Source organism: Dipodomys merriami, unplaced genomic scaffold (assembly GCF_024711535.1).
Source record: "Dipodomys merriami isolate MVZ:Mamm:240054 unplaced genomic scaffold, mDipMer1.0.p SCAF_19, whole genome shotgun sequence".
Taxonomy (NCBI): domain Eukaryota; kingdom Metazoa; phylum Chordata; class Mammalia; order Rodentia; family Heteromyidae; genus Dipodomys; species Dipodomys merriami.
The window spans coordinates 26,333,564-26,359,598 of NW_027203270.1; the positions used below are offsets into that span (position 1 = coordinate 26,333,564).

At 52.8% G+C, this 26,035-nt stretch overlaps 3 protein-coding genes across 5 annotated transcripts; 2 read left to right on the forward strand and 1 right to left on the reverse strand.

The window, feature by feature from the left end:
- Positions 1 to 863: 863 nt before the first annotated feature.
- Positions 864 to 1,434, reverse strand: Hspb9 (heat shock protein family B (small) member 9). The gene has a single exon (XM_070028042.1). The coding sequence runs from the start codon at positions 1,375 to 1,377 to the stop codon at positions 898 to 900; it is 480 nt and encodes a 159-aa protein (XP_069884143.1). The 5' UTR covers positions 1,378 to 1,434; the 3' UTR covers positions 864 to 897.
- A 1,220-nt stretch (positions 1,435 to 2,654) lies between these two features.
- On the forward strand, positions 2,655 to 11,622 carry Kat2a (lysine acetyltransferase 2A). 2 transcript variants are annotated; one of them, XM_070028020.1, is made up of 18 exons: positions 2,655 to 3,053; positions 3,185 to 3,308; positions 3,841 to 3,986; positions 4,113 to 4,202; positions 5,002 to 5,183; positions 5,276 to 5,467; positions 6,304 to 6,410; positions 6,586 to 6,696; positions 6,785 to 6,924; positions 7,008 to 7,216; positions 7,412 to 7,538; positions 8,672 to 8,782; positions 9,701 to 9,844; positions 10,121 to 10,235; positions 10,326 to 10,362; positions 10,446 to 10,509; positions 10,651 to 10,735; positions 10,923 to 11,622. In XM_070028020.1, exons 1-18 carry the CDS (start codon positions 2,715 to 2,717, stop codon positions 11,114 to 11,116), a joined length of 2,517 nt encoding a protein of 838 aa, XP_069884121.1. In that variant the 5' UTR covers positions 2,655 to 2,714; the 3' UTR covers positions 11,117 to 11,622. The 2 variants fall into 2 exon arrangements, with proteins under 2 accessions (XP_069884121.1, XP_069884122.1); XM_070028021.1 differs by having other exon boundaries at positions 6,788 to 6,924.
- A 372-nt stretch (positions 11,623 to 11,994) lies between these two features.
- Dhx58 (DExH-box helicase 58) lies at positions 11,995 to 22,473 on the forward strand. Of its 2 annotated transcripts, none has more exons than XM_070028022.1 (12): positions 11,995 to 12,301; positions 12,423 to 12,624; positions 13,123 to 13,313; positions 14,142 to 14,258; positions 15,003 to 15,129; positions 15,322 to 15,513; positions 17,058 to 17,311; positions 17,813 to 17,962; positions 18,060 to 18,221; positions 19,167 to 19,357; positions 21,097 to 21,193; positions 21,430 to 22,473. In XM_070028022.1, the coding sequence occupies exons 1-12, from the start codon at positions 12,134 to 12,136 to the stop codon at positions 21,613 to 21,615; spliced, it is 2,037 nt and encodes a 678-aa protein (XP_069884123.1). In that variant the 5' UTR covers positions 11,995 to 12,133; the 3' UTR covers positions 21,616 to 22,473. The 2 variants fall into 2 exon arrangements, with proteins under 2 accessions (XP_069884123.1, XP_069884124.1); XM_070028023.1 differs by having other exon boundaries at positions 21,489 to 21,592.
- Positions 22,474 to 26,035: the final 3,562 nt, after the last annotated feature.

Below are 26,035 nucleotides of genomic sequence, written 5' to 3' on the forward strand. Positions count from 1 at the left end.
GCAGCTTATCAATGTCCTCTCTAGTTTATTGAAATTAATTTAAAATGAACCAGAGTGTTCTTAAACACAGCCCCCCCCCCATACACACAATTTGAGGGGATGCTGGTGGTCATGGTAACCAAGACAAAGCTCTGAGGATGTAGGACTGGGACAGCACTGACCTGGGGCCAACTAAGCTTGAAGCTGAGGGTCCTGCATTTTTCTCTCCCCCCCCTCCCTGCCCTCATCAGCTTACATTAGGGGACACGGGATTCATGTTTGGGAGATCTCTGAGATGACCACTAGGGGTGCACCAGGCTTGTTGGGTAAATCTTCTCATCCTCTTCCTTGAAGAAGGGACACTGACAACTTCAAAAAGCAAGGCTACAGGGGCTGGGAAGGTGGCTCAGTGGTAGAGCGCTTGCCTTGCATGCCTGAGGCCCTGGGTTCGATTCCTCAGCACCACATAAAGAAAAAAGCCGGAAGTGGCACTGTGGCTCAAGTGGAAGAGTGTTAGCCTTGAGCTGAAGAGCTGAGGGACAGCGCCCAGGCCCAGAGTTCAGGCCCCATGACTGGACCCAAAAAAAAAAAAAAAAAAAAAAAAAAAAAAAAAAAAAGCAAGGCTACAAGCACCTCACTTTCCTTGCCACCTGGCACCGTTTTTCTCCACTGCATTCCTTCCCTCCCCCTGCAGGTCCACCCCCAAGTCTCAGGTCCCTTCACTGGGTCTGGGTCTGGGGTCTCATGACCCCCGGGTTCTCCAGTTTCACCCAGGACCTGATTCTTGGCCCACCACCACTTGGGGGGTGGGCGAGGAGCTCCCTCTACCTGCGGTTCTAACCATCAGCATCTGACCCCAACACCAGAAAAGACAGGACCCTTAGTATGCTCATCACGGTGGTTGTTTACTAGGTCAGGTTAGGTGGAACTTTTCTTAGAGCCCTGTCGCCTGGGCCTCAGGGATGGATCAGTGTGGGCTTGGGACAGAGGCAGCGCCCTGCACTGGCCACGGACCCACAGCTGGCCTGACGGGGTCAGGCAGCACGACATGGCGGCCGGGTCTAGGTCAGGCGGGAGTAGCATCTGTCGGTGCACCTTCTGCTCCATTCGGCGGTAACTGCCTCTGGCGGGGTCGGAGCCCTCCTGGTGTCGCTGGCCGGTCACCACCAAGCTTTGGCCATCCACCTGCACTAAGAGTTCCTCTGGGGCAAAGCCGAAGGCATCCATCTTCACTTGGAAATCATCTTGGGTGTGCTCACGGTTCTGCACATTTAGTCCCTCGTCCCTGAGCACCCGCACCGGTAGTGTGGCCACTTGATTTCGTTCAGTGACGGCCGCATTAGAAAACCGGGGCGCCACCCGACTCTCGTTGGAGAAACTGCCACTGACCCGCTGCATCCGAGTGAGCAACTGCTATGTGAGGGCTCGAGGCTCGCTGCCCCGGCTGGTGAGCGGGAGGGAGGCCGCCCCGCCCCGCCCTAGCCCTGCCCATCTCGCTCAAGCCCCGCCCACTCAGCTGAGCTCAGCTCCGCCCACCCAGTTCCTTCAGCACCTGCAAACATTGGGCAGTGTTCCAGGTTAACCATGCTTGTCCTATGTCCGGGTGCCAAGTTGTCATTCGTGCTGCTGCCTGGACTCTGCTCCTCCCTTTGCCCTTCACCAGCATCAGAGGGTCCAGGGTTGTGATGGAACTGGATACAACTGAGCATGCAGGATCCCAACCTGCATGTAAATGGATGATTTGGTCACAGCCAAGATCAGATTGAGTTACCTGGCTGGAGGAAGGCTGTCCTGCCCTCTATGAACAAGGCCTGGGACTAGGAGGACTGTTTCCTAGATAGAGAAAGAACACCCTGCCTTTCCCTGACCACGCATAATCCTACGCTAACATGTGAGGAAAGAAGTAACTGTCTGCATCTTGAATTCTCTTCCTGTTCTGTAGGCCCCAGGGCTGGGCTTGGAGACCACAAAGATGAAGACAGAGCTGAAAGCTGGGCTTTATCTCCCGCTGTCCTTACTTTGGTAGCTTTCTTTGTGACTATCCCAGCCGTAGCTATGCCTGTGCTCAGTGGTTTCATAGGAAAAAAAAATCCTTACGTAATAAAGAGAAGTGCACAAAAATATTCAGCTGAATATCACAAAGCCAACACCCGTGTCGATACCACATAGCACAAATTTAAACTAAGTTGCTACATTTAAACTAAGTCCTAAATTCTATGTCAGGCAGTCTGTAGGATATGCCTTGGAGCTGTGATCGAGAAGAGAACCCCAGGATAGGACTGACCTAGGGCCACCCAAGTTTGAAATTGAGGGTCCTGCATTTGTCTCACTCCCTCCTCCCCGCCCCTTACCAGCTTACATTAGCTGATATAAGGGTCGTATTTTAACATGGCTGGTCTCTAAAATGACTGCTTCCATTTCCCTTGGTGGGCTTCAAAATCCACAAATCTCCCCAAACAGATGCCTATGTTCTGAGATGTTCCGTGTCCCCAAAATGATAGCAATCACGACTGTTCCGGATGCCCTCAGGATAGAAGTGAGAAGCAGTCAAATGGGTTGCTGCTTGGGACCAAGAGACAGAGCAGAAAAGTCTGGAAGGCAGAGGCAGAGGGGTACGGCGCGGCAACACTACAACTCCCAGCGTGCACCAGGGCGGTGACGCCTGCGCACTGTGAGCCGGTTGCCCATGCGGCCCTAGGGCTGGGACCGCGGTGCCGCTCCGCTGCGGGGAGGCCATGGCGGAACCATCCCAGGCCTCGACCCCTACCCCAGCTGCGCAGCCCCGGCCCCTTCAGTCTCCGGCCCCAGCCCCAACGCCGACTCCTTCGCCCAGTCCGGCTTCTGCCTCCACTCCGGCTCCCACCCCGGCGCCAGCCCCCGCCCCAGCTGCAGCCCCGGCTGGGAGCACAGGGGCTGGGGGCCCCGGGGTAGGAAGTGGGGGGACTGGGGCTGGGGGCGATCCAGCTCGGCCTGGCTTGAGCCAGCAGCAGCGCGCTAGCCAGAGGAAGGCGCAAGTCCGGGGACTGCCGCGTGCCAAGAAGCTCGAGAAGCTTGGGGTCTTCTCGGCTTGCAAGGTGGGGGCGGGGCCTGGGACGAAAGGGGCGGGACTTGGGGGCATCCTAGGGCTCGGTGGGAATCGGGGCGAAGCTTCGAGCGGCTCCGGCACCAAAAATACAGTGCCATTGACTGATCTTTCCTCTTCTAGGCCAATGAAACCTGCAAGTGTAATGGCTGGAAAAATCCCAAGCCCCCCACCGCACCACGTATGGACCTCCAACAGCCAGCTGCCAACCTGAGCGAGCTGTGCCGCAGCTGTGAGCACCCTTTAGGTAAGGCAGGCTGCGCCTTGGGAGCTGGTTGTAAAGGGGTTGGTGCAAGGTCCTGTTGGAGGGGATAACTTTACCATAAAGCCTCTCAGAAAAAAAAATCAGAGATGCTTCTGTGAAAAGATTGGGTTGGGATATGTGAAAGGCAGGAGCCATCTACCAAGGCCGGCATGGGATCATTCATTCGCCCTGCTGGTCCACATGAGTTGGAGGGAATGAGGATGTATTTGAGGATGGCTGGCAAGAAGTGCGGGAAGCCCTGTAGATTATTATTTCTTCTTCTTTTCCTCTTCTTCCTCCACTCAGGGCCTCAAGCTCTCATTTGGCCTTTTTGTTCAAGGCTAGCACTGTACTATTTGAGCCACACATCTACTTCTGGCTTTTTGTTGGTTAATTAGATATAAGAAGACTCATGGACTTTTCTGCTCAGGCTGGCTTCAAACCTCAGCCCTGAGATTTAGGATTACAGGCCTGAGCTCCTGGCACACAGATCCTGTGGATCTCTTCTATCCTTTCTTCCCCACTCTTCTTGCAGCTGACCATGTGTCCCACCTGGAGAATGTGTCAGAGGATGAAATTAACCGGCTGCTGGGCATGGTAGTGGATGTGGAGAACCTGTTCATGTCTGTTCACAAGGAAGAGGACACAGACACCAAGCAAGTCTATTTCTACCTCTTTAAGGTGAGCTTTCAGGGACTGAGAGTTTAGCAGTGGATGTGGGAAGGCCTTTTGAATGTTGAGGGAGGGGGTCCTCAGTTCTGAGCTCTGCTGCCAGTCATTACTCCTCCCCCTTCCTCTTCCCTCCAGCTCCTGCGGAAATGCATCCTGCAGATGACCCGGCCTGTGGTGGAAGGGTCCCTGGGCAGCCCTCCATTTGAGAAGCCTAACATTGAACAGGTGGGACAGGAAGGTGGTAAGAGGAGAACTGGGGGAGTTTTGGAGGAGTGAGGAACCTTTGTTCTCCATCGTCTTCAAGAGGCAAGTGGGGGAGAGGTTCAGAGAAGGGACATGTTCTCTGATAACTTGAAGGTAGACCAGGGCTTAGTTTCTATTCTCAGAGTCCCAGAGTATGTGGGGTGTCTTTTTTTTTTTTTTTTACTAGTGGAATTTAACTCAAGATTTTGTACTTGCTAGGCATGTACTTTATTGCTTGAGCCACATCTCAAGTGGCTAGGGTTTTCTTTTTGTTTTGTTTTGGGAATATGCATTCAGGATTTGGCTCTCTTGCTTTTTTTTTTTTTTTTTTTAATCAAAACTTGAGCTCTACCATTTGGGCCACATCTCTACTTCCAGATTTTTGCTGGTTCATTGGGAGTTTCACAGACTTTTCTACTCACATTGACTTCAAATTGTGATCCTTAGATCTCAGCCTCCTGAGTAACTAGGATTATAGGTGTGAGCCACCAGCACCTGGCTTTTTGAATAGGGTCTGGAATTTTTGCCCCAGCCAGCATAGACTGAGATTGTCTTCTTTTTTTGCTTCATGTGTAGTTGGATGACACGTGCACACCACTGGGTCCAGCTTCTGTTTGATTTTTGCTCAATCTGATCTTGGACCACATTTCTCCCAATCTCCACCTCCCATGGAACTGGGATTATAGGCATGAGCTCTGTGTCTGGTAAGGGAGCATCTTTGTGTGAAAAGGCCCTGCGGCTGCTCATGCCTCCTCTGGTTTTGCTCCATCTCCCCTCTCAGGGTGTCCTGAACTTTGTGCAGTACAAGTTTAGCCACCTGGCTCCCCGGGAGCGGCAGACGATGTTTGAACTCTCAAAGATGTTCCTGCTATGCCTTAACTATTGGAAGCTTGAGACCCCTGCCCAGTTTCGACAGAGGTCCCAGTCCGAGGATGTGGCTACCTACAAGGTCAACTATACCAGGTAGGCCCCGCCAGTGGTTCAGGGAAGAGGTTTGTAGGCCTAGGCTGGGTTCTGTGGTCTCCACCTTTACCTGCCACTCTCCCACCCCCCAGGTGGCTCTGTTACTGCCACGTGCCACAGAGCTGTGACAGCCTGCCCCGCTATGAGACCACCCATGTCTTTGGACGAAGCCTTCTGCGGTCCATCTTCACGGTCACCCGCCGGCAGCTACTGGAAAAGTTCCGAGTGGAAAAGGACAAGCTGGTGCCCGAGAAGAGGACCCTCATCCTCACTCACTTTCCCAAGTAAGGCCCGGTCTGGCTTGTTGGGATTTTGTCCCAAGGTCATGTCCTCCTTTTTGTCCCCTGTTTTCCAGGAAGGCTTCCTGGATTGGTCCCTCCTCTCCCTCCATGGGCCTTCTGGGATCTGGGTGTCTACCTGGCAGACTTGCCCATGGCCCAGAAGCAACTTGCTAGTATTTGCCTTTGCACGTGCTAGTCTGGGGATGGCAGGTACATGCCCAAGCTAACGCTGCCCCCTCCCACAGCCCTGGTAGACATTACTAATTGTTTCCCATGGGGGCCTGACACAGCTTCAGAAACCGTCCCACCACAGCATTCCAAGAAACCAGAGCTGACACTTGAGGTGAAACCAACTACACCCCTATTCTAATGCTTCCTAGACCATACCTTCCTCCCATTGGAACCTGACTCATAGCTCTACAGTTCAAAAGCCTTTGTTGGGAATAAGCAGTGGCAAGATGGGGTGATTCTCAGCCCCTTTTTCTTCTGAGGGGAATGAGAGGATGCAAATTATATGATACCCTGCCTAGCCACACAGCACAGGATGGCATCAGCTCAGACCTGGTCTCCCTGGGCCATACATCATGGAAAAGCAAGGCTTCTGATCTCTGTCCTGAGTGTCTTGACCTCTTACCCTCAGTTAGAGGTTCCCAGAAGGCAGTGGGCCATGCCTCTCCATTGAGGCTGGGACTTCCCAGAAGGCAAAGTCTCCCTTCTTGGGCTCCCGCCCCCCCTGACAGCAGGGTCTGTCTGGTCAGCCTGTAGTCCCCCTGGGTCTGGCTCAGGCTGTACCAAGGTTGAAGGACCGCGATGTGGAACAGTCTGTACTCTCCTGACAGGTTCCTGTCCATGCTCGAGGAGGAGATCTATGGGGCCAACTCTCCCATCTGGGAGTCAGGCTTCACCATGCCACCCTCAGAGGGGACGCAGCTGGTACCCCGGCCAGGTATGTGGCACAGTAGGCTCTGTAGGGTCTGCTTGGCCCTGGGAATGGAGTGGAGCCTGGGAATGGCAGCAGTGGAAATTGGGGCGGGGAGGGCCTTGATTCTTTTGGGGGACCTGCCAACACTTTCTGTTCTCTATCCTTGAGGTTTTTTCTTTTCTTTTTTTTTTTTTCTCAGCTACGGTCAGTGCTGCGGTTGTTCCCAGCACCCCAATCTTCAGCCCTACCATGGGTGGGGGCAGCAACAGCTCCCTAAGTCTGGATTCCACAGGGGCTGAGCCCATGCCAGGTGAGTACTTGATTCCCAACCTCTGACCCTCACACACCCCTCCCTCGGCCCTTCCGGCTGTGCTGGATGACCTTGCCAACTTCTCTAGCAGGTGAGAAGAGGAAGCTCCCAGAGAACCTGACCCTGGAGGATGCCAAGAGGCTTCGTGTGATGGGCGACATCCCCATGGAGCTGGTCAATGAGGTCATGCTGACCATCACAGACCCTGCCGCCATGCTGGGGCCTGAGGTGAGCCAGCTGGCCTGTTGACCAGAGGGGGTAAAGGGCCCTCGCGTACCCAGGCCCTTGCTTACCACTCCTCTTCTGCCTAGACGAGTTTGCTGTCAGCCAATGCAGCCCGGGACGAGACAGCCCGCCTAGAGGAACGCCGTGGCATCATCGAGTTCCACGTCATTGGCAACTCACTGATGCCCAAGGCCAATCGGCGCGTGTTGCTCTGGCTCGTGGGGCTGCAGAATGTCTTCTCCCACCAGCTGCCTCGCATGCCCAAGGAGTACATTGCCCGCCTCGTCTTTGACCCGTGCGTCCCCTGGGAGCCTCAGCCCCTCGCACATGACCCATAGGGACTTCTTACCCTCATGGTTGAGGACACCTTCCTTCCTGTTCCAAGGCCCAACTTTCAAAGAGTTTTGCTTCTCAGTTCCCATCACTGACTAGAGCTGGACCTGGGAGTAGTGGGGGACAAGTAAGGGCTGACATACCCTCTCTATCTTAGGAAGCACAAGACTCTGGCCTTGATCAAGGATGGGCGGGTCATCGGTGGGATCTGCTTCCGCATGTTTCCCACTCAAGGCTTCACGGAAATTGTCTTTTGTGCTGTCACCTCAAATGAGCAGGTCAAGGTGAGCTGAGTGCCCTGACCCTGACTGACCCCATCCCTCCAACTGTTTGATTTTGAACCAGGTCAGAGCAGCAGGATGAGTGTGTTACCAGTCGTCCCTGTCCTCCCTGCAGTTCCTCATGTCCCCACACAGTGGCAGCTGCAGCTTGGGAACTGCACTTTAAAGAAATGAGGCCCAATAGCTGGCAGCATGAGCACCATGCATGTGTGTGCACGTGCGCGCACACGCGCATGTGTGTGGGTGTGCGTGTGCACATGCACGCACACGTGCTCACATATGCATGTATTGGGGCTAGAACCCAGGACCTTGTACATGGTAGACAGTGCTATACCTCTGCCTTCAGCCATCAGCACTACTTTTTTTTTCTTCTTCAGTATTTGAGACTTGAACTCAGGGCTCTGCACTTGCTAGGAAATGTCTACCACATTCCCAGTCTTTGTTTTCCATTTTGCTTTCAATTTTTTCAGATAGGGTTTACCTTGGACCATGGCACTCCTAACTGCCTCCTAAATAGTTGGGACCTTAGGTGTGTACCATAACACCTGGCTGGTCTTTTTCCCCCAGACTGACCTTAAATTGTGACCCTTATCTCCACCTCCTAAGTAGTTGGATTCTCATAGGTATGAGCCACAAGCAAACACTTTTTAAGTGAGTCTATCTTTATTCAAGAACATTTCTATACCTTAGGGAATTAATAATTGTTACAGTTGCCTTATGCTAATAGTCCTGGCTCAATCCTTTGTTACAGCAGACTTAGGTTAGCTACCTCATCGTACTGTTTCAGGCAGACCAGATCTGCAGGGCCCAGCCCTATAGCAGAGATTCTTTTGGGCGGCTAGTTGCTGTGATAAGCAGACCTTTATGATCAATGTCACTTCTTTCCCCTCAGTCTAAAGCCCAAGGACTGCAAATCCATGAGCTATGTAGGGTTTGGATACTGGCAAACTGACATAGTTTCCTAACTAAAATATGAGTTCTTAAGTTTCCTCTTCTGTAAAATGGGGATTATAACTGGGGAATTGGTATCTGTAGTTTAGCAAGCCCTTTGCCAGTCACCTTTCCTCCTTCCTGCCCTTGGTCCCTGCAGACTTTTTTCCACCTCTATCCCAATCTGCCCCAACCCTTCCTGCCAGGGCTATGGCACTCACCTGATGAACCACCTGAAGGAGTACCACATCAAACACAGCATTCTCTACTTCCTCACCTACGCTGATGAGTATGCCATTGGCTACTTCAAAAAGCAAGTGAGTGGGGTTGGGAAGGATACTTGAAAATGTTGAAAGGGGTTATGTTGGTCAAGATGTATTCATAAACTGTTCTGTTAAATGGTAACTCCTTTGTGCAACTACTAAAGAGAATTTTTTTTCAAAAGGGGGAAAAAAGAAAGCAAGTAAGCCTCCCCTTCCCCCACAGGTCCTCCTCTGCAGCCTCCTGCTGTGGAGGAAGCCAGGGTCTCTTCATGTCCCCGCTTCTACTTAGAACCTGTGAGGAAGTCATTTCTCCTGTCTTGCTTCATTCTGTGGCCCCAGTGGGGCATTCCAGAGGACTTGGGAAGCTTGTAGGAGTAGGTGGGGTGCTCAGCCAACCTAGAACCTTCCCGCGGACAGACAAGAGTCCTCACAGTGCCACAGGGAGGTTCAGGAATGGGCGAGAGGGGCTGGGAAGTTAGCTCAGTGGTAGTGCTTGCCTTGCACACATGAGGCCCTGGGTTCAATTCCGCAGCACCACATACACAAAAAATGCCGGAAGTGGCACAGTGGCTCAAGTGGAAGAGTATTAGCCTTAAGCTGAAGTGCTGAGGGACAGCTCAGGCTCAAAGTTCAAGCCCCAGTACTGGCAAAAAAAAAAAGGGGGGGCAAGGGCAAGAGATTGTGGCACACATCACCACTCAGGTGCTCTGCAGGGCACTCTGAAAATTGAGTATTTTTGTTGACAGACTGTTTTTTTTTGGGGGGGGTCCGGTTGTGGGGCCTGAACTCTGGGCCTGGGCGCTCAAGGCTAGCGCTCTACCACTTGAGCCACAGCGCCACTTCCAGCTTTTTTCTTTTTGCTTATGTGGTGCTGAGGAATTGAACCCAGGGCCTCAGGCATGCAAGGCAAGCGCTCTACCACTGAGCCACCTTCCCAGCCCCCAGACTGTCTTTTCTATCCCCCCTCCCCAGGGCTTCTCCAAGGACATCAAGGTGCCCAAGAGCCGGTACCTGGGCTACATCAAGGACTATGAGGGGGCGACACTGATGGAGTGTGAGCTGAATCCCCGGATCCCCTATACAGAGCTGTCCCACATCATCAAGAAGCAGAAGGAGGTTGTGCATGTACATTTCTGGGGGTTTATCTTGTGCACACATGGAGGCTGAGCACATGTGTAGACCTGTACTTCATGTGTGTTCCTTTGTGTGTGTGTTTTTGTGTGCATGCATATGGTGAAGATGGGCTGGGTCTTGGTTCTCACCCTGCCTTATATGGCAAATTAGGACAGGGAGGCAGAGCAGCCTGGCTTTTTTCACCAGAGATTGACTATGGCCTTGGGAAAGTTGAGGCTGGTGCTGGAATGGGCCAACTCAAACCCCTTCTTCCCTCAGATCATCAAGAAGTTGATTGAGCGCAAACAGGCCCAGATCCGCAAGGTCTACCCCGGGCTAAGCTGCTTCAAGGAGGGCGTGAGGCAGATCCCTGTAGAGAGTGTCCCCGGCATTCGTGAGTAGAGGTTTTGCTGTGGGGACAGGAAGGCATGTTGCTTGGTCGGCCAGGCATTCTTAGGGATGTTCTCTCATTCCCCCTTTTCAGGAGAAACTGGCTGGAAGCCGTTGGGGAAAGAGAAGGGGTGAGTTTCTGTATGGAGATGGGGGTGGGGGGTGGGGCACAAGAACCCAGAGCCTCACACTTACTTGGCATCTCTCATCCCAGCAAGGAACTGAAGGATCCGGACCAGCTGTACACAACCCTCAAAAACCTACTGGCCCAGATCAAGGTGAGGAGGCCACGTTCCCCCCGGGGGTGGTGGGGAGGAGGGGAATCCTTTTAGAACAGCTGTGGCTTTATGACCCATTCTGGGATGGTGGCATCCGCCGGCTGGGCATGGGCCTTCCCCCAGCTCAACTTCCCTCTCTAGTCACACCCTAGCGCCTGGCCCTTCATGGAGCCCGTGAAGAAGGCAGAGGCCCCTGATTACTACGACGTCATCCGCTTCCCCATCGGTGAGGACCTCCATTTTTCTCTTTCTTGCTGGGCCACACCACCCGGGGACCCGGCCGTCCCCCCCACTCTTAAAGCCGGGGTCCCCCCCACTCCCCCTCCCCCCTCCCCCCCCCCCCTCCCACCCACGGCCCTTGCCTGCCATTCCTGGGCCATGTCCTCCACCCTAACACTGTCCCCGCCTCCCAGACCTGAAGACCATGACCGAGCGCCTGCGCAGTCGCTACTATGTGACCCGGAAGCTCTTCGTGGCCGACCTGCAGCGGGTCATTGCAAACTGCCGCGAGTACAACCCGCCCGACAGCGAGTACTGCCGCTGCGCAAGCGCGCTGGAGAAGTTCTTCTACTTCAAGCTCAAGGAGGGGGGGCTCATCGACAAGTAGCCACCCCCCCCCCCGGCCTGGAGGAGGGGGCCGGGCCTCCGCAGCCGCCCCGCCAGCCTCGAGGACGGGCCTCGGCCTCCCGGCTCCCACCCAGCCTCCAGCGCCGCCTCTGCAGACCTCCCCGGCCCGCAGACACCTCCAGGCCCGAAGCCCCGTCCCTTGCGTCCCACCTCGGGGAGGACACCTCCCGGTCCCAGCCCAGCCCCAGTGGCTGGCCAGAGGGTGAACTGCCGGGCCCTGGCGGCCCCCAGTCCGGGTCCTCAAGGAACTATGGCGCCTGGCCGGGCCCAGGTGCCTGACTCCCCAAGGGCTGGGACTGCTGCTTGTAGCTTCGGCGCCGGCTTCTGGGCTGGAAGCGTAGTCCGTCTGGAGGGGTCGAGGCTCACCCTGCACTGTTCTGGCGGTCTGTCTCCCAGGGGCTGAGGGGGGACTTAGGGACCACGCATTCCTTGGCATTAATCCCTCAGAGGGAACAATAAAGCTCTTTCTTTTTTTTTTTTTTCCTCTCCCTTTGTGTGATTGTTTCTTCCCTGTAGTTCCAGACTAAGGAGGCCACCTTGAGTCCATTAAGCTTCAAGCTGTCCTGTCTTGCTCCCAGAGAGATAGAGCTGCCTGATTGCAGACCTCCTTTCTCCAGGCTGTTCTCGGTCCAGAAACCAGAGGCAGCCAAGGTCCTAATCTCCACCTTAATCTGGCTGAGAAAAGGGAGCAAAGCATGCACCTTTGGATGATGTGTAGCCCTGCCCCTTGCTGGGGCTTTTATTACAAAGGGTTGAGCTCCACCCTCGCTGGCCCTGCCCCTAAGTTTCAGTTTCCTTTTCTCAGCTGCCAGACGGAGCTTTTCGAAAAACAAGACCTGAAACCCCGGCTGGGCGGGGGTAAGGAGTAGCTTGTTACTCCTGGCTCCCAGTGGGGTCTGCAGTGTGTCCTGCCCTACCTCCCGCAAAAGGGTTAGAGTCCTGGGCAAAGGGAAATCTACACTGTGGCCAGGGGTTCTGAGCCCCCTGCTGTTCCAGAATGGAGCTGCGCCCCTATCAATGGGAGGTGATCATGCCTGCCCTGGAGGGCAAGAATGTCATCATATGGCTGCCCACTGGCGCCGGCAAGACCCGGGCAGCCGCGTATGTGGCCAAGAGGCATTTAGAGACAGTGGATGGAGCCAAGGTGGTGGTACTGGTCAACAGGGTGAGTGGTCTCCCCTTTCCACAGCAGTGTCTCAGCTCTCTTCAGGCATCATGTAGGTCCCTCCAGAGCACTCAGAGCTTCTAAACTCACCTGCCTTTTCACCCCAATCTTCCAACCCTAGGTGCACCTGGTGACCCAGCATGGTGAGGAGTTCAGCCGGATGCTGGGTGGACGCTGGACCATGACAACCCTGAGTGGGGACATGGGCCCACGGGCTGGTTTTGGCCATGTGGTCCGGTCCCACCACCTGCTCATCTGCACAGCTGAGCTGCTGCAGATGGCGCTGACTAGTTCTGATGTGGAGGAGCATGTGGAACTCACAGGTGAGGGTTGTGAGCAGGGGAAAGCATATACCTCAGGTATAGATGAAGAATAGGCCTGGCTACAGGGCAGGATCCTGGGGAAAATCCCTTTCTTCAGCTTATCTCTGTTTACTGATCTATAAATGAGCAATGTCATCCTTGCCTCACTCCTGTGGAAACAGGGTACAAATTATGAAGGGAAAAAGTCAGATGAGGCTGGGCACTGGTGGCTTATTCCTGTAAACCTAGCCACTCAAGAAGTTGAGATCTAAGAATCCAGGTTCGAAACCAGCCAGAACAGTTAAGTCTGTGAGACTCTTTATTTCCAATTAACTACCTGAAAGTGGAGTTGTGAAAAAGCCAAGCAAGAGCATGAGGCCCTGAGTTTAGCCCTAATATTGGTGTATTGTGTGTGTGTGTGACAAAATTGTCAAATGGATACAAAGACTATATGGGACACAGTAAATGGGAGGAAAACTGTGCAAACACAGGTAACAGCCTTCCCCTATGTTCCCTCAGCCTTCTCCCTGATCGTGGTAGATGAGTGTCACCACACACACAAGGAAACAGTCTACAATGTCATCCTGAACCGGTACCTAGAGCATAAACTACAGAGGGCTCGGCCCCTACCCCAGATTCTGGGACTTACAGCCTCTCCGGGCACTGGCGGGGCCTCCAAGCTCGATGGGGCCATTGACCACATTCTGCAGGTCAGCTTAGCCCCTGTGGCCTTCCAGCCACCATTCCCTCCAGAGACCTCCCTGACTGCCTCCCTCTATCCCATCCCCACCAGCCCTTGAGAGTACTCTGACTCCTTATCAGGAGTTCTTTTCACCCAAGGTCTATCTAGCATCCTAACAGCTTCTTGTGGCACTTAAGCTCACTTGTTGGTTTAAATCTAGCTCCTGCCTGTTTTCTCACACCATCCCTTTTACTCATACTATTCCTACACTGGTCTTTTCCTCTACCGCGAACATACTGGGTTCTCATCTCCAGATCCTTGCACTTGCCATTCCTTTTGCTTGAAATCCTTCCCCCAAACAGTACAGCACCTGCCTAGCAAGTATAAGGCCCTGAGTTTGAACCCCAGTGCCACCAAGGGGGGGGGGTGTGAACACAAGAGAAAAGAAGAGAGAGCGAGAGAGAGAAAGAGGCTCTTTCTCTTAAACTTCCCTTATCTGATTACTTCTTGCCATTCATTGAATAGCCTTATGTCAGATTTTCATTCTTCCCTACTTATTGCCTCTGTCCTATCATCCAGTTTTAGTCTTTTCAGAGCTCATTCATACTACTTGAAATGCTCTCATTCTCTTATTCTCCAACTCCAATGGAACTCCCTCTGTGTCCCTAGTGCCTCTAATACTAACATTGGGGAGAAGGCAAACAGGACTCACTATTTGAAGAAATGAATCCCTCCCCTCCCTGGTCCTGTTTCAGGCTCTCTGGTCCTTAGCTAGGTGCCATCCTGCCTCAAAGTTCTGCCCGGGGTCCCCACAGGCCCCTCCCCTTTCTAGTGAAGCTCTCTCTGTTGCTCCCAGCTCTGTGCCAACTTGGATACATGGCGCATCATGTCACCTGAGCAGTACTACCCCCAGCTACAGGAGCACAATCCCAAGCCCTGCAAGCAGTATGACCTCTGCCAGAGGCGCAGCCAGGTATATGCATGGGAAAGAGGCACGGGGCAGGCATGAGGCATGGGGCCATGGTGGTGTGGAGTGAGGGAACCTAGGCTTGGACACTGGCCCCACCCTCACTGTGACTCCAGGTTTCTTGCTTATACCTCTGAGTCTCCATTTCTCTCTCTCTCTCTCTTTTTTTTTTTTTATGTCGGTCACAAGGCTTGAACTCTGGACCTGGGCGCTGTCCCTCAGTTCTTCAGCTCAAAGTGAGCGCTCTACCACTTGAACCACAGCGCCACTTCTGGTTTTCTGGTGGTTTATTGGAGAGTCTCATGGAGTTTCTTCCCCAGGCTGGCTTTGAAATCTGATCCTCAGATCTCAGCCTCTTGAGTAGCTAGGATTACAGGTGTGAGCCACCAGTGCCCGGCTCCATTTCTCTTTTGTTTTGTGTGTAAGGGGTAGATATAGCTCATGTCTACAAGCTATGGGTCTCTGTTATAGAAGTTGGCATGATATGAGTCCTTTGCCAACCATGAGGCTGGGACACTGTGCTAGGACTGTATCAAGTTCTCTCCTTCCATGGTGATACTTATATTTGTCTAGTAGAAGAGACAGCAGGAACTGGGTATGGGAATCAGGTCCGTCTCTAGCTAGGACTCCATCACACCCCAGCTGGCCTCCTTCTGGAGCCCTCACTTCTCAGACACAACAGATAGAGGCCCCATCCCTCCAATATGATGAAAACCCCCCCACACACACACCTCCACTCCTCTTGTCCAGGATCCATTTGGAGACTTGATAAAGAAGCTCATGAAACAAGTTCATGACCGCCTGGGGATGCCTGAGTTGGGCCAGGACTTTGGGACACAGATGTATGAGCAGCAGGTGGTAGAGCTGAGCAAGGATGGTAAGAGGGACTGCTTAGGCAGATGGTGAGGTTTCTGGGGGTGGGGGGTGAGGGGTGGGCGCTGCCTGGATGGAGGAGGAATCATTAGGGGTGAAGACTGTCTGCTCAGAGTTTTGCCAGGAGTTGGGTGCACAGGGTGGAGCCTGGGGTCACCCAGTTCTGACCCTGTGCCCCGCCCCATCCCACCTGCAGCGGCTGAGGCAGGACTTCAGGAGAGGCGGGTGTATGCGCTACACCTTCGAAGGTACAATGATGCCCTGCTCATTCATGACACTGTCCGTGCCCTGGACGCTCTGACCATGCTGCAGGACTTCTACAATAGGGAGCGTGCCACTAAAACCCAGATCCTGTATGCTGAGCATTGGCTGCTGGAACTGTTCAATGGTGAGGCAAAATCAGGGCTCAGAACTGGGTGAGGAGGCCTCAGAGTTAGCCAGGGCATAGGGGCCAACGTGGACTGAGAAGGTAACAATGGAGTTCTTGGGACCATATTTCTAACCAAAATGCAAGAGTGTAGGTACAGGTTTCTTTGTGTGTCAGTACTGAGTCTTGAACTCAGGGTCTGGGCACTGTCCTTTAGCTTTTATTTACTTATTTATTTATTTGTTTATTTGTCAGTCATGGGGCCTGAACTCTGGGCCTGGGCCCTGTCCCTCAGCTCTTCAGCTCAAGGCTAGGGCTCTACCACTTGAGCCACAGGGCCACTTCTGGCTTGTCCTTTAGCTTTATGTTCAGGGCTAGCACTCCATCACTCAAGCCACATCTACTTACGGCTTTTTTGCTGGTAAATTGGCGATATACTCTCTTGGATTTGTCTGCCTGGGATGACTTTGAACCTTGATTCTCAGATCTCAGCCTCCTGAGCCACAGCATTTGGTCTAGCTTAACAGATTTACTTCCTTATTTGTAAAGTGTGCAGTTACAAAAAAAATTAATGCATGTTATTGACATACATTTTTAAAAGACTTCTTAAAATATTTTTTATAGGGACTGGGAAGGTGACTGAGTGGTTGAGTGCTTGCCTTGCATGCATGAGACCCTGGGTTCAATTCCTCACCACCACATAGCAGAAAAAGCCAGAAGTGGCGCTGTGGCTCAAGTGGTAGAGTGCTAGCCTTGAGCTGAAGAGCTCAGGGACAGCACCCAGGCCCAGGCCCAGATTTCAAGCCCCATGACAGACCAAAAACAAAACAAAACAAAACAAAATTTTCATAACTGAGTGCCGATGGCTTACGCCTGTAATGCTAGCTACTCAGGAGGCTGAGATCTGAGGATCATGGTTCAAAGCCAGTCTGGGCAGGAAAGGCCATGAAACTCTTATCTCCAATAAACCACCAAAAAACCAGAAGTGGTACTGTGGCTCAAGGGGTAGTGCACTAGCCTTGAGCTGAAGAGCTGAGGGACAGCGCCCTATGACAGACAAAAAAAAAGGTGTGTATGTGTGTGTGTGTGTATGTATATGTGTGTGTATATATCTATATATATATTCATAGTTGTCCCCAAAAATCTGGAGGGTGTGGTTACTTTCAGTGGGAAAGGAAGGATAAAAGTGAGAGGGTGAAACTTGAGGCCCGAAGCCTCAGTGCCAGCTGAAGTATAGAGACCCAAGGTCAAGTCAAATCAAGGTCCTATTGGCTTCAGTCAGCATGAAAAGTTCAGCCATCATCCTGGCAGCTAAACAGAATTCGGTGCTTGTCTGCGAGCAAAGGATTCTATGCAGATTTCAAGTCTGGCCTTGAGAGTGGACATGGCAGAGGTGTCCTTGAGTATGCTGTGGAGTGGGCAGTCCTAGAGGAACAAGCAGGAGCAGGTGTCCTTCCCTTCCCCCACCACGATCCTGCAGTCCTAGCCCTGTCGGCATCTGACCCCAGTGCCCTACCCAGCTCCCAGGCCTGACCTGTGAGCTTCTGTCTCTGGATTTTCCTCAGGCCACAAGACCATGCTGGCCAGCTTGGCAACTCAGGGCCCCAAGAACCCAAAACTGGAGATGCTGGAACAGATCTTACTGGAACAGTTTGGGAGTCCTGATAATCCCCGGGGCATCATCTTCACCCAGACACGTCAGAGTGCTCACTCCCTCCTGCTCTGGCTCCAGCAGCAGCCTGGCCTGCAGACAGTAAACATCAGTGCTCAGCTGCTGATTGGGGCTGGCAACAACAGCCAGAGCATCCACATGACCCAGGTGTGGGCTTTGGGGAAAGATACAGGGGCTAAAGGATAAGGGAACCATAGGGACAAGATCCTCAGCACAGAGCAATGTACACAGAAGAACCGTGGGGGAGAGAAGCATTGAATATTCCAGGCAAGATGGCAGAGATCTGGGGCAAACACTGAAGTTCCTCACCCCCAGTTGGGGGGGTCCTTGGGAGCAGAAAGGAAAGAAGTGAATCATGGGGTTCCTCCTGGCAGAGGCCCGGGTATCTAGGATCCTTTATGGGATAAGAACCGAGCTGGGAGATCCTATGGCATAAGGGCAGGGACTCTTAGGAGTCCAAAGGGAGGTAGGAATTGGATGGTCACTTAGGAAGATGGCCAGGATCCCTGAGGTACTTGAAGGCAGAGTTGGGACTCTAGGTCTCTAGGAAGATAGGCCAAGCTAGTGAAAGGCAGCATCAGGAGGGGCTGCTCTGCTAGGTAGATGGGTCCAGATACCCCAGCCTCGTTCTCTGCATCCTCCCAACAGAGGCATCAGCAAGAAGTGATCCAGAAATTCCGGACAGGCTCCTTGAACCTCCTGGTGGCTACCAGCGTGGCAGAGGAGGGACTGGATATTGCTCAGTGCAAGGTAGTGGTGCGCTACGGGCTCCTGACCAACGAAATTTCCATGGTCCAGGTACTCCAACCATCCCACCCCCAGCCCAGCCCAGCCCTTGAAGGACCCTGTGTGGACCCCAGCCTCACTCAGACCTTGTCCCCATCATCCTTCCCAGGCTCGGGGCCGGGCTCGGGCTGGTCAGAGTGTGTACTCATTTGTGGCAACAGAGGGCAGTCGAGAGCTGCGGCGGGAGCTGACCAATGAGGAGCTGGAGACATTGATGGAGAAGGCAGTGGCAGCTGTGCAGAGAATGGACCGGGCTGAGTACCAGGCCAAGGTTTGAGCAGCCGGCACAGCCTGTGGGGAAGGGCGGGGCGGAAGGAGGCTGGCCAGGCAGGTCTCTGACTGAAGCCCATATACACTTCCCTTGGGCCCCGTTTCTCTTTGGCTCACCTGGGAAAGGTATGAACCGTAGAGAAAAGGATAGAGACCAGAAGATGGGATTTCTAGGAAAACACTGGCTGGTCTCAAGATGGTCTCAGGAATAGGCCTTGTCCTAGGCTTTCTTTTTATCTTCACTGCTAGATAACTTTCTGGAGCCAGGCACAGGAAAAACAAAAGTTACCAGCACAAGGTAAATGCAGAACCAGGATCTCTGGTCAGTCGTCCTGCAGCAGGCTCACCAATATCCAGCCTTGTCTCAAGAAGTCCTGTACACTACTGTAGTCCCAGCATCATTGTCAGCTTTAGGGCTTCATGCTTACTCAAGTGCTGTACCACTTGAGCCATATCCCCGGCCCTTTTTTAAAATTATTTTTTTGCATAGGGTCTTGCTTTGCCCCCTGGCCAGTCCAGATGGAGGTTTTCTTTTAAAGGCTTCTCACATAGCTGGGATAACAGGTGCATGCCACCACACCCAGCTTTTTATTGTTTGAGATGGGGGATTCTCAACCAGTAGTTGAAGGCTGGCCTTGAACTGCCATCCTCCCATCTCAGCCTTCCTCTGTAACTAGGATTACATTTGTGAGCCCAGAATCGTTATTAATCATACCCCCATGACAGATTCAAAGAATCAGCTTTGCATGAAATCTTCTAAAAGATCTTCTAAATCTTCCAAAAAGAGCTTCTCACAGAGCTTCAAAACACAATAACAAAACAAAACAAAAGCCAGAATTCCTCAAAGGTTAAGTCAAGTCCCTTTGGGTACAAATGCTAGGAGGTCTTTAAGAGCACTTTGCCCCGAAGAGCTTCCCCAGGGCTTCAGCCACCCCCTTCCCTCTAGATCCGGGACCTGCAGCAGGAAGCCCTGGTCAAGCGAGCAGTCCAGGCAGCCAAGCGGGAGAGTAAGCGGCATCAGTTCCCCCCAGAGCATGTGCAACTACTCTGCATCAACTGCATGGTGGCTGTGGGCCACGGGAGTGACATGCGGAAGGTGGAGGGCACCCACCACGTCAACGTAAACCCCAGCTTCTCGTGAGTGAAGGAAAAAATGTAACCTAGGCAGAAAGTAACCCCAAAGAAAGTAAACCAAAAGACCACAGGGACAGAAGTCAAGTAGAAGAAAAGGTTTATTGCCAGCAGAACTGACAAGGCCAAGTTCTTATGAGGAAAGGGAGAAAATGGTGCCGCCTGGCTCCTTGGAGACCCCTTTTACATCGTCATGGGCCAGAGGTGGGAGGTGCCTCACCTCTGTGCAGGTGCTGCCCCATCAAGGGCGGAGATTAAATCTGGGAGGTGGGCATTTCCTTACAGGCAGACCTGTGGGAAGGCTGCCAGGATGAGGGAGGTGTGGGATGGGTGGCGAGATCTCATCTCTCCACAGGTGTGGGAGGGTAAAGAGGTTTTATTTACTTATTTTTGTGCCGGTACTGGGGCATGAACTCAGGGATTCAAACTCTTGCTTAGGTGTTTTTTATTCAAGGCTGGTGCTCTGCTACTTGAGCTATACCTCTCCTTCTGGCTTTTTTTGCTGGTTAATTGGAGATAAAAATCTCACAGATTGGTCTCTCTGGGCTGGCTTCAAACTGCAATCCCCAGGTCTCAATCTCCTGAGAAGCTAGGATTACAGGTGTGAGCCACTGGTGTCCCATGCAAAGAGTACTTCAACAAGCACTGATTTGGCCTTTTCACAACAGTCTGTTTGGCTAGGTTTTATCTCCATTCCCATTTTACAAATGAGGAAATGGAGAGACTGAAACTTACTCAAACTTCCATATCCTACTATGTGGACAAGAATTAGCATTCAGGATGCTAGATCCTGAACAGCCACAATCTGGATCTCTGGTCCTGCTACTGAGAAGACACTGAAGAGGCTGGCTAGCTCTGGTGGTAGGCACCTGTACAAGGCTGAGGGAGGAGAATCAGTTGAGCCTACGAGTTCAAGGCCAACCTGGACAACATAGTAAAACCTCTTATAAGTAAGCGAGCAAGCAAGCTGGCCCTTTCTGAGCCATCTCTGTCCTTTGCATCCTGGAGGGTAGCCCTGCCCCTATTTCTATCATCATTAAATAGCCGTCAGGCACCTGTTCAATGTCAGGTCACTAGTGTCTTGGCTCTTTATGCACATTAACTTATTCAAGGAGGGAGCATTTGGACTATGTCTGGAAGGATGGTTGGGTTTGAGTGTGGAAGGATGATTAGATGAATATAGACAGAGGAGATAAGAACAGTGAATAGGGTCATTCCCATAGGAGTAGGAGTCTGAACGGAGTGGCTGGGAGGGATGAGATTTAGGAAGAACACAGACTAGCCTGTAGAGGATGCTGAAAAATGAGCTTGGAAGTTCAGCCTTTATTTACCTAGAAGGTAAGAAGGGGTCAGGGTGTGGGGGCTTAGATGCATTCTGAGAAATGGCATGTCAAGGAAGAGGTGCATTCTTAGACTGTTGGGGAGCAGTTGTTGGAATGAGACTTGAGATTGGGAGTAAGGATGGTCATGGGAGAGCCCTCAGGGGACTTAAAAATCATCCAGGAAGGCGATGCTGAGGCCTGGACTTGGGCAGAAAGGAATGGGTGGAAGGTGCACAGGCAGAACTTCCTGAAGACTCAGAGGCAGGATATCCTAGCTTTAGGTCACTGTTGTTCTTGATAGGCAGGAAGGCCTCCAGCCCTTGAGTACAGCCAGCCAAATGGGGTTGGAGAGGGACAGGGAGAGCATGGAGGCTGGGGTAAAGGGAGCATATAAGGGATGTAACCACCCTCATTCTCTTCCAGGATCTACTATACCATCTCCCAGGAGCCCGTGGTCATAGATAGAGTCTTCAAGGACTGGAGGCCTGGGGGTACCATTAGCTGCAGGAACTGTGGGGAGGTAAGTAAAAGACCGTATTCCAGGTCCCAGAGCCTCAGCCAACCCTGCCCCAAGTGCCCTCAGTTTCTGGAGGGTGTCCAGCCCTCCTAAAGGGAGCCTATGGTTTTATGAAGGTGCTAACATTCAGTCTTGGGTGGGAGACACAGGCCTAGTATTCACAGAATTCCAACTTGAGGAGAGGAACCCTGCCTGAGGGCAGAGACCCAAATACTGACTGCTCTGTCCCCCATCCCTAGGTCTGGGGTCTGCAAATGATCTATAAGTCAGTGAACCTGCCGGTTCTTAAAATCCGTAGCATGCTGCTACAGACCCCTGACGGACGGATCCAGGCTAAAAAGTGGTCCCGGGTGCCATTCCCTGTGGCTGACTTTAACATGGTGGAGCACTGTACCCAGAACCTATCAGATCTCTCCCTGCATTAACCACATCAACACTGCAGTACCTGGGTCGGACTGCAGATGGCAGCAGCCATCATCTCCTGGACAGAGCCAGTATCCAGGCCTCCTTTGCCTGACTCACCATCCTGGAGGAACTCCTGACACCAGGGCTGGCTCTCTGGATCCCACAATGAGGAAGCAACAAGAGGAGTGGTCACAGTTCAGCCCCACACCCCTCGTTGTGCCCTACCCTGCACCTTGCTACATACACATGTGCAAACACATATTTTCAGGCACACTGGATGGACTCAGGGAAACTGAGGCAGGAGAATTGTTCTATTATACTTAGGAATCACAATATCCTTTGCCTGCCAAAGCCATTCCTGGTTTGTGAGGCTTTGCATAACAATAATTAAAAATGGAAAAAATACATGATATTTTAACAATGATTTTAAGGTATAGATGGTAGAAAATAATCTATACACAATTATAGTGTAAAGTTCAATAATCAAGATCCTGAAACCAGATACTAGTGGCTCACACCTGTCATCCTAGCTACTCAGAAGGCTGAGATCTGAGGATCACGACTCAAAGCCAGCCCAGGCAGGAAATCCATGAGACTTTTATTTCTAATAAACTACCCCAAAAAGGCCAGAAGTGGCCCTGTGGCTCAAGTTGTAGAGCACTAGCCTTGAGCACAAAGAGGCTCAGGAACAATGCATAGGCCCTGAGTTCAAGCCCCAGGACAGAGAAAAAAAAAAAACATTGAACACAAGCCTTTCAGTAGTGATGTATGCCTGTAATCCCCTCACTCAGGAGGTAGAGGCTAGAGGAACACAAGTTTGAGGCCAGGCTGGGCTATATAACAAGACCCGGTCTTAACAATAAAGATAACTGAACATGGCTATTATCTTCAGAAGTGTCCTCTTTCTCAATGAAATTGCTTCCTCCTATCCCACTCCATACTGGTTTGCTTGGTGGTAATTTTTAATGTTAAAACATTCCTCTTTAGTGACACATAGCTTCAGAAAGAGCATCAGTGATCAAAAATGGAGGGACTGGGAATGTAGCTCAGCTGTAGAGAGCTTGCCTCACTGGAGTAAGGCTGAGCAACAGGATTTGAGGGGGTGGGAGTGAGGAGAATTAGAAAGGCCTAATTTTTTTTTTGTTCTCATTTCAATAGGAAAGAAACAAGCAAGATCTAGGTTGATTCTTTAGGGAAAGGGCTATTTCTGTAGTAAGAGGCCCGGCAGGCAGGAGTCACCTTCAAGAGGAAGGGAGGGGGCTAGAGATGACTGTCCTTCCTACCATCTAACCTCCTCCCCTTCTGCTTTATCTTTGGTCCTGCCTCAGGGTACATGGGAAATAATGTATACTCTCTTCTCCCATGATTTTTTCTTTTCTGACAGGGCTGAAATTCCAGTTCTAGTCTGTTTTGGCTCCCGTCTGCTCTGAGAGTAAAGTTCTCTTGTCAGAGTCCTTTCTGTCCAGTTGCCCCAGCTCTCGGAGTCCTTCTCCTAGCTCTTGTCCCATCTCTGCCTTTTGGGCCCCTTCTGCCTATCCCATCCCCAGTGCAACTTGAGTTATTCTCTCCCTTGCCAGCAACGTGCCTTTTACAGGTCAATAAAATTAGCGACTGGGGGCAGCGGGAGGGGGGCCGGGGCATGGGGTGCTAAGCTCAATGGCCTTGAATGTGGCTGGACTCACGGAGTCTGGACGCCTGTCATTCCAGGACTAAACAGTGACAGCTGAGGGACCTGAGCTGGTGTTGGGGATTGTGAGGAGGGAGGGCTGCAGGGAGAGAGATGGACTGAGGATAAAGATGACCTGGACACCCATTGGTCCCCTTCTGTGGCCTGAATCTGTACACGGCTGACCCCTGGATGGGGAACATACTACCTTTACATTAGGCAAACCCTCTCCCACCTGCTGTGCCCTCTGGGACAGCCTCCATGAGCCTCAGCTGTGGGGAACTTGGGAAAGGAGAGGTGTCTAGTCTTCCTGCTTTTATTTATTTTTGGTGCCAGTCCTGGGGCTTGAACTCAGAGCCTGGATGTTGACCCTGAACTTTTTTGGCTCAAGGCTAACACTCTACCACTTAAGCCACAGCTGTACTTTCGACTTTTTGATGGTTACTTGGGAGATGAGAGTCTCCTGGATTTGTCTGCCTAGGCTGGCTTTGAACCGAAATCCTCAGATCTCAGCCTCCTGATTAACTAGGATGACAGATGTGAACCACCTGTGCCCAGCCGGCTGCTGCTTACCAGGGGGTCTTCCTATGGAGCCTTTGGCTCCAGGGATCTGAACAAAGCTGCCCAGAAAAGGTGGGATTTCATCAGGGCCCCAGGACCCAAGCGTCCTAACTCAGCCCTGGGAAAAACTGGAGCTCCAGGCCCTCCCCAGTGGCCGGGATGCTCCCCTCCCACTCCCCATCTGAAAGTTCCAGCCAACCCCACTGCGCCAAGGCTCGGGGTGGGGCTGGGCCGACCCCTCCCCTCGCGCCCCGCCCCCGGCCCGGCCCCGCCCCTTCCCTCCAGCCCGGCGCCGCCGCCGCCAACTAGGCGAGAGCAGGTGGCCACAGGCGGGCGGGCTCCTCTCTGCCCCGCAGGTAAGACCCAGACGCGGGCCGGCCGGCGCCGAGGACCACGAGGGCACCGCGGGAGGGCAGGGCAGCCCTTTCCACCTGTCCCAGCCACTCGTCCCAAACCTGAGGGCCCCCCACCCCCCACCCCCGTCTGGGCTCACCGACCCGGGGCATCTGTTGGGTGGCACGGAACTCCTAGGCTGGTCCCCGAGGCCGCCAGGGCAGCGGGGATGGGGCCAGGCGGAGCGGGGCATGCGACGCTGCTGCCTCTGGAGGAGAGGGGCGCGGGGGGGGCTCCCCAGTGGGCGTCCCGTGCCCGTCCAAGGGCATCCATGGACTGACCCACACCGCTGCGCTTCAGTGGGACGAATGAGGTAAGAGCCGCTGCTTGGCGGAGCCAAGGCTGGGTTTTCCGGTGAGCCCAGAGACACCCACATCCTTCACCTCAGTACCGATGCGGGGGGGGGGGGGGTTGGAGTTGGGGAGTCTGCTCAGATGTCAGCATCTGAGCAAAGTCTTTTCTGTACTATGTCCCAGAGCCAGGTGAGGGGTCGGAGGTGGTCATAGGGATGAGCCTTATTGTGGATACGGGGTGCATGTGTACCCTCAACTCCAGGTTGGAGGCTTTGGGGCTTTTGGAAGGAGGTCCTGCCTCCCAGGATCTCAAGGAAAGCTTCCTGGAAAAGGAAGTCTGGACTGACAGCTTGCATAGGATACTTTGAGCCTGGACCAGATGCCCAGTTGAGGGCTTTGATGATGGTTTGGGTTAGAACAGAGAAGCCAGGAGGGCTGGGAAGGTGGCTCAGTGGTAGAGCGCTTTGCCTTGCATGCCTGAGGCCCTGGGTTCGATTCCTCAGCACCACATAAGCAAAAAGAAAAAAGCCGGAAGTGGTGTTGTGGCTCAAGTGGTAGAGCACTAGCCTTGAGCTGAAGAGCTGAGGGACAGCGCCCAGGCCCAGAGTTCAGGCCCCACGACCAGACCCCCTCCCCCCAAAAAAATTCTAGAACAGAGAAGCCAGGAGCCTAGATGCTGCCACATGGCTCCAGATGGAACCCCAAGGGCTCTCCGGAGATCATTATAACCTTCCGGACAGACACAGGTGGCAACTGGAGGAGAGGGGTTTCCATGCCTGCCTAGATTCCTTAGTCCATGGGTCCCTCCTACATAAATCATCGCTGTCAGGAAGTTCTTTCTCACACCTGACCTTCATCCCTTTTGCTTCACCTGATAGCTTCTTGCTTCAGGGAAGCATTGTGCTATAGTGGAAAGAGAGGGGCTTTGAGGTCAGTTAGACTTGAGTCTTATTACCTACACCTGTTTGAGCAAGTTACTTCATCTCTGAGTTTTTCACCTGTAAAATGGGGATAATAATAGACGACACCTCATAGGGTAGCCTCAGGGATCAACTGAGAGTACGCATGCACGTAGAGAGCTTATCACAGTGTCTGGTGCCTGGCGAGGGCTCAGCAGAAGCATCTCCTTGCATGACAGCAAAGCCCATCCACATGGGGTGGGGTAGGGGGGGTGGGGTGGAGGTTTTCTTAAAGCCTGGTCTCTGGAGAGCCATGCCTTTCTTTGCCTCCTGTGGGTCCTTGATTTCTAGATGTGTCTGAGCTGTCCAGGGCCCCTCACCTTCTCCTGGCTTCAACATCCTGTTCACATTGTCTTTTATCTCCAGGGTTGGGGTGAGGTACCTTGCCAGGACCCGGAACCAGTAAGCAGCAAGGGGCCCATGTGGGATTGTGTTTAGATGGAACAAGCTCAGGCCTGGAGACCTAACTTGACAAAAAGTCTCTGTTGGTACCACCTCCCTGCTCTCCCCGCCTCCAGAGATCTATGCGTTGAGATCCAACTGCATTACACTGAATTTTTTCTCGAAG

Coding starts and splice junctions, on each gene's coding strand:
- Dhx58 (XM_070028022.1), top strand. CDS start 12,134: ATGGAGCTGCGCCCCTATCAATGGGAGGTGATCATGCCTGCCCTGGAG. Junction 15,514..17,057: donor GCTGCTGGAACTGTTCAATG/GTGAGGCAAAAT, acceptor GATTTTCCTCAG/GCCACAAGACCATGCTGGCC. Junction 18,222..19,166: donor GGGCTGAGTACCAGGCCAAG/GTTTGAGCAGCC, acceptor CCTTCCCTCTAG/ATCCGGGACCTGCAGCAGGA.
- Hspb9 (XM_070028042.1), bottom strand. CDS start 1,377: ATGCAGCGGGTCAGTGGCAGTTTCTCCAACGAGAGTCGGGTGGCGCCC.
- Kat2a (XM_070028020.1), top strand. CDS start 2,715: ATGGCGGAACCATCCCAGGCCTCGACCCCTACCCCAGCTGCGCAGCCC. Junction 3,987..4,112: donor TCTATTTCTACCTCTTTAAG/GTGAGCTTTCAG, acceptor TCTTCCCTCCAG/CTCCTGCGGAAATGCATCCT. Junction 9,845..10,120: donor TCATCAAGAAGCAGAAGGAG/GTTGTGCATGTA, acceptor TTCTTCCCTCAG/ATCATCAAGAAGTTGATTGA.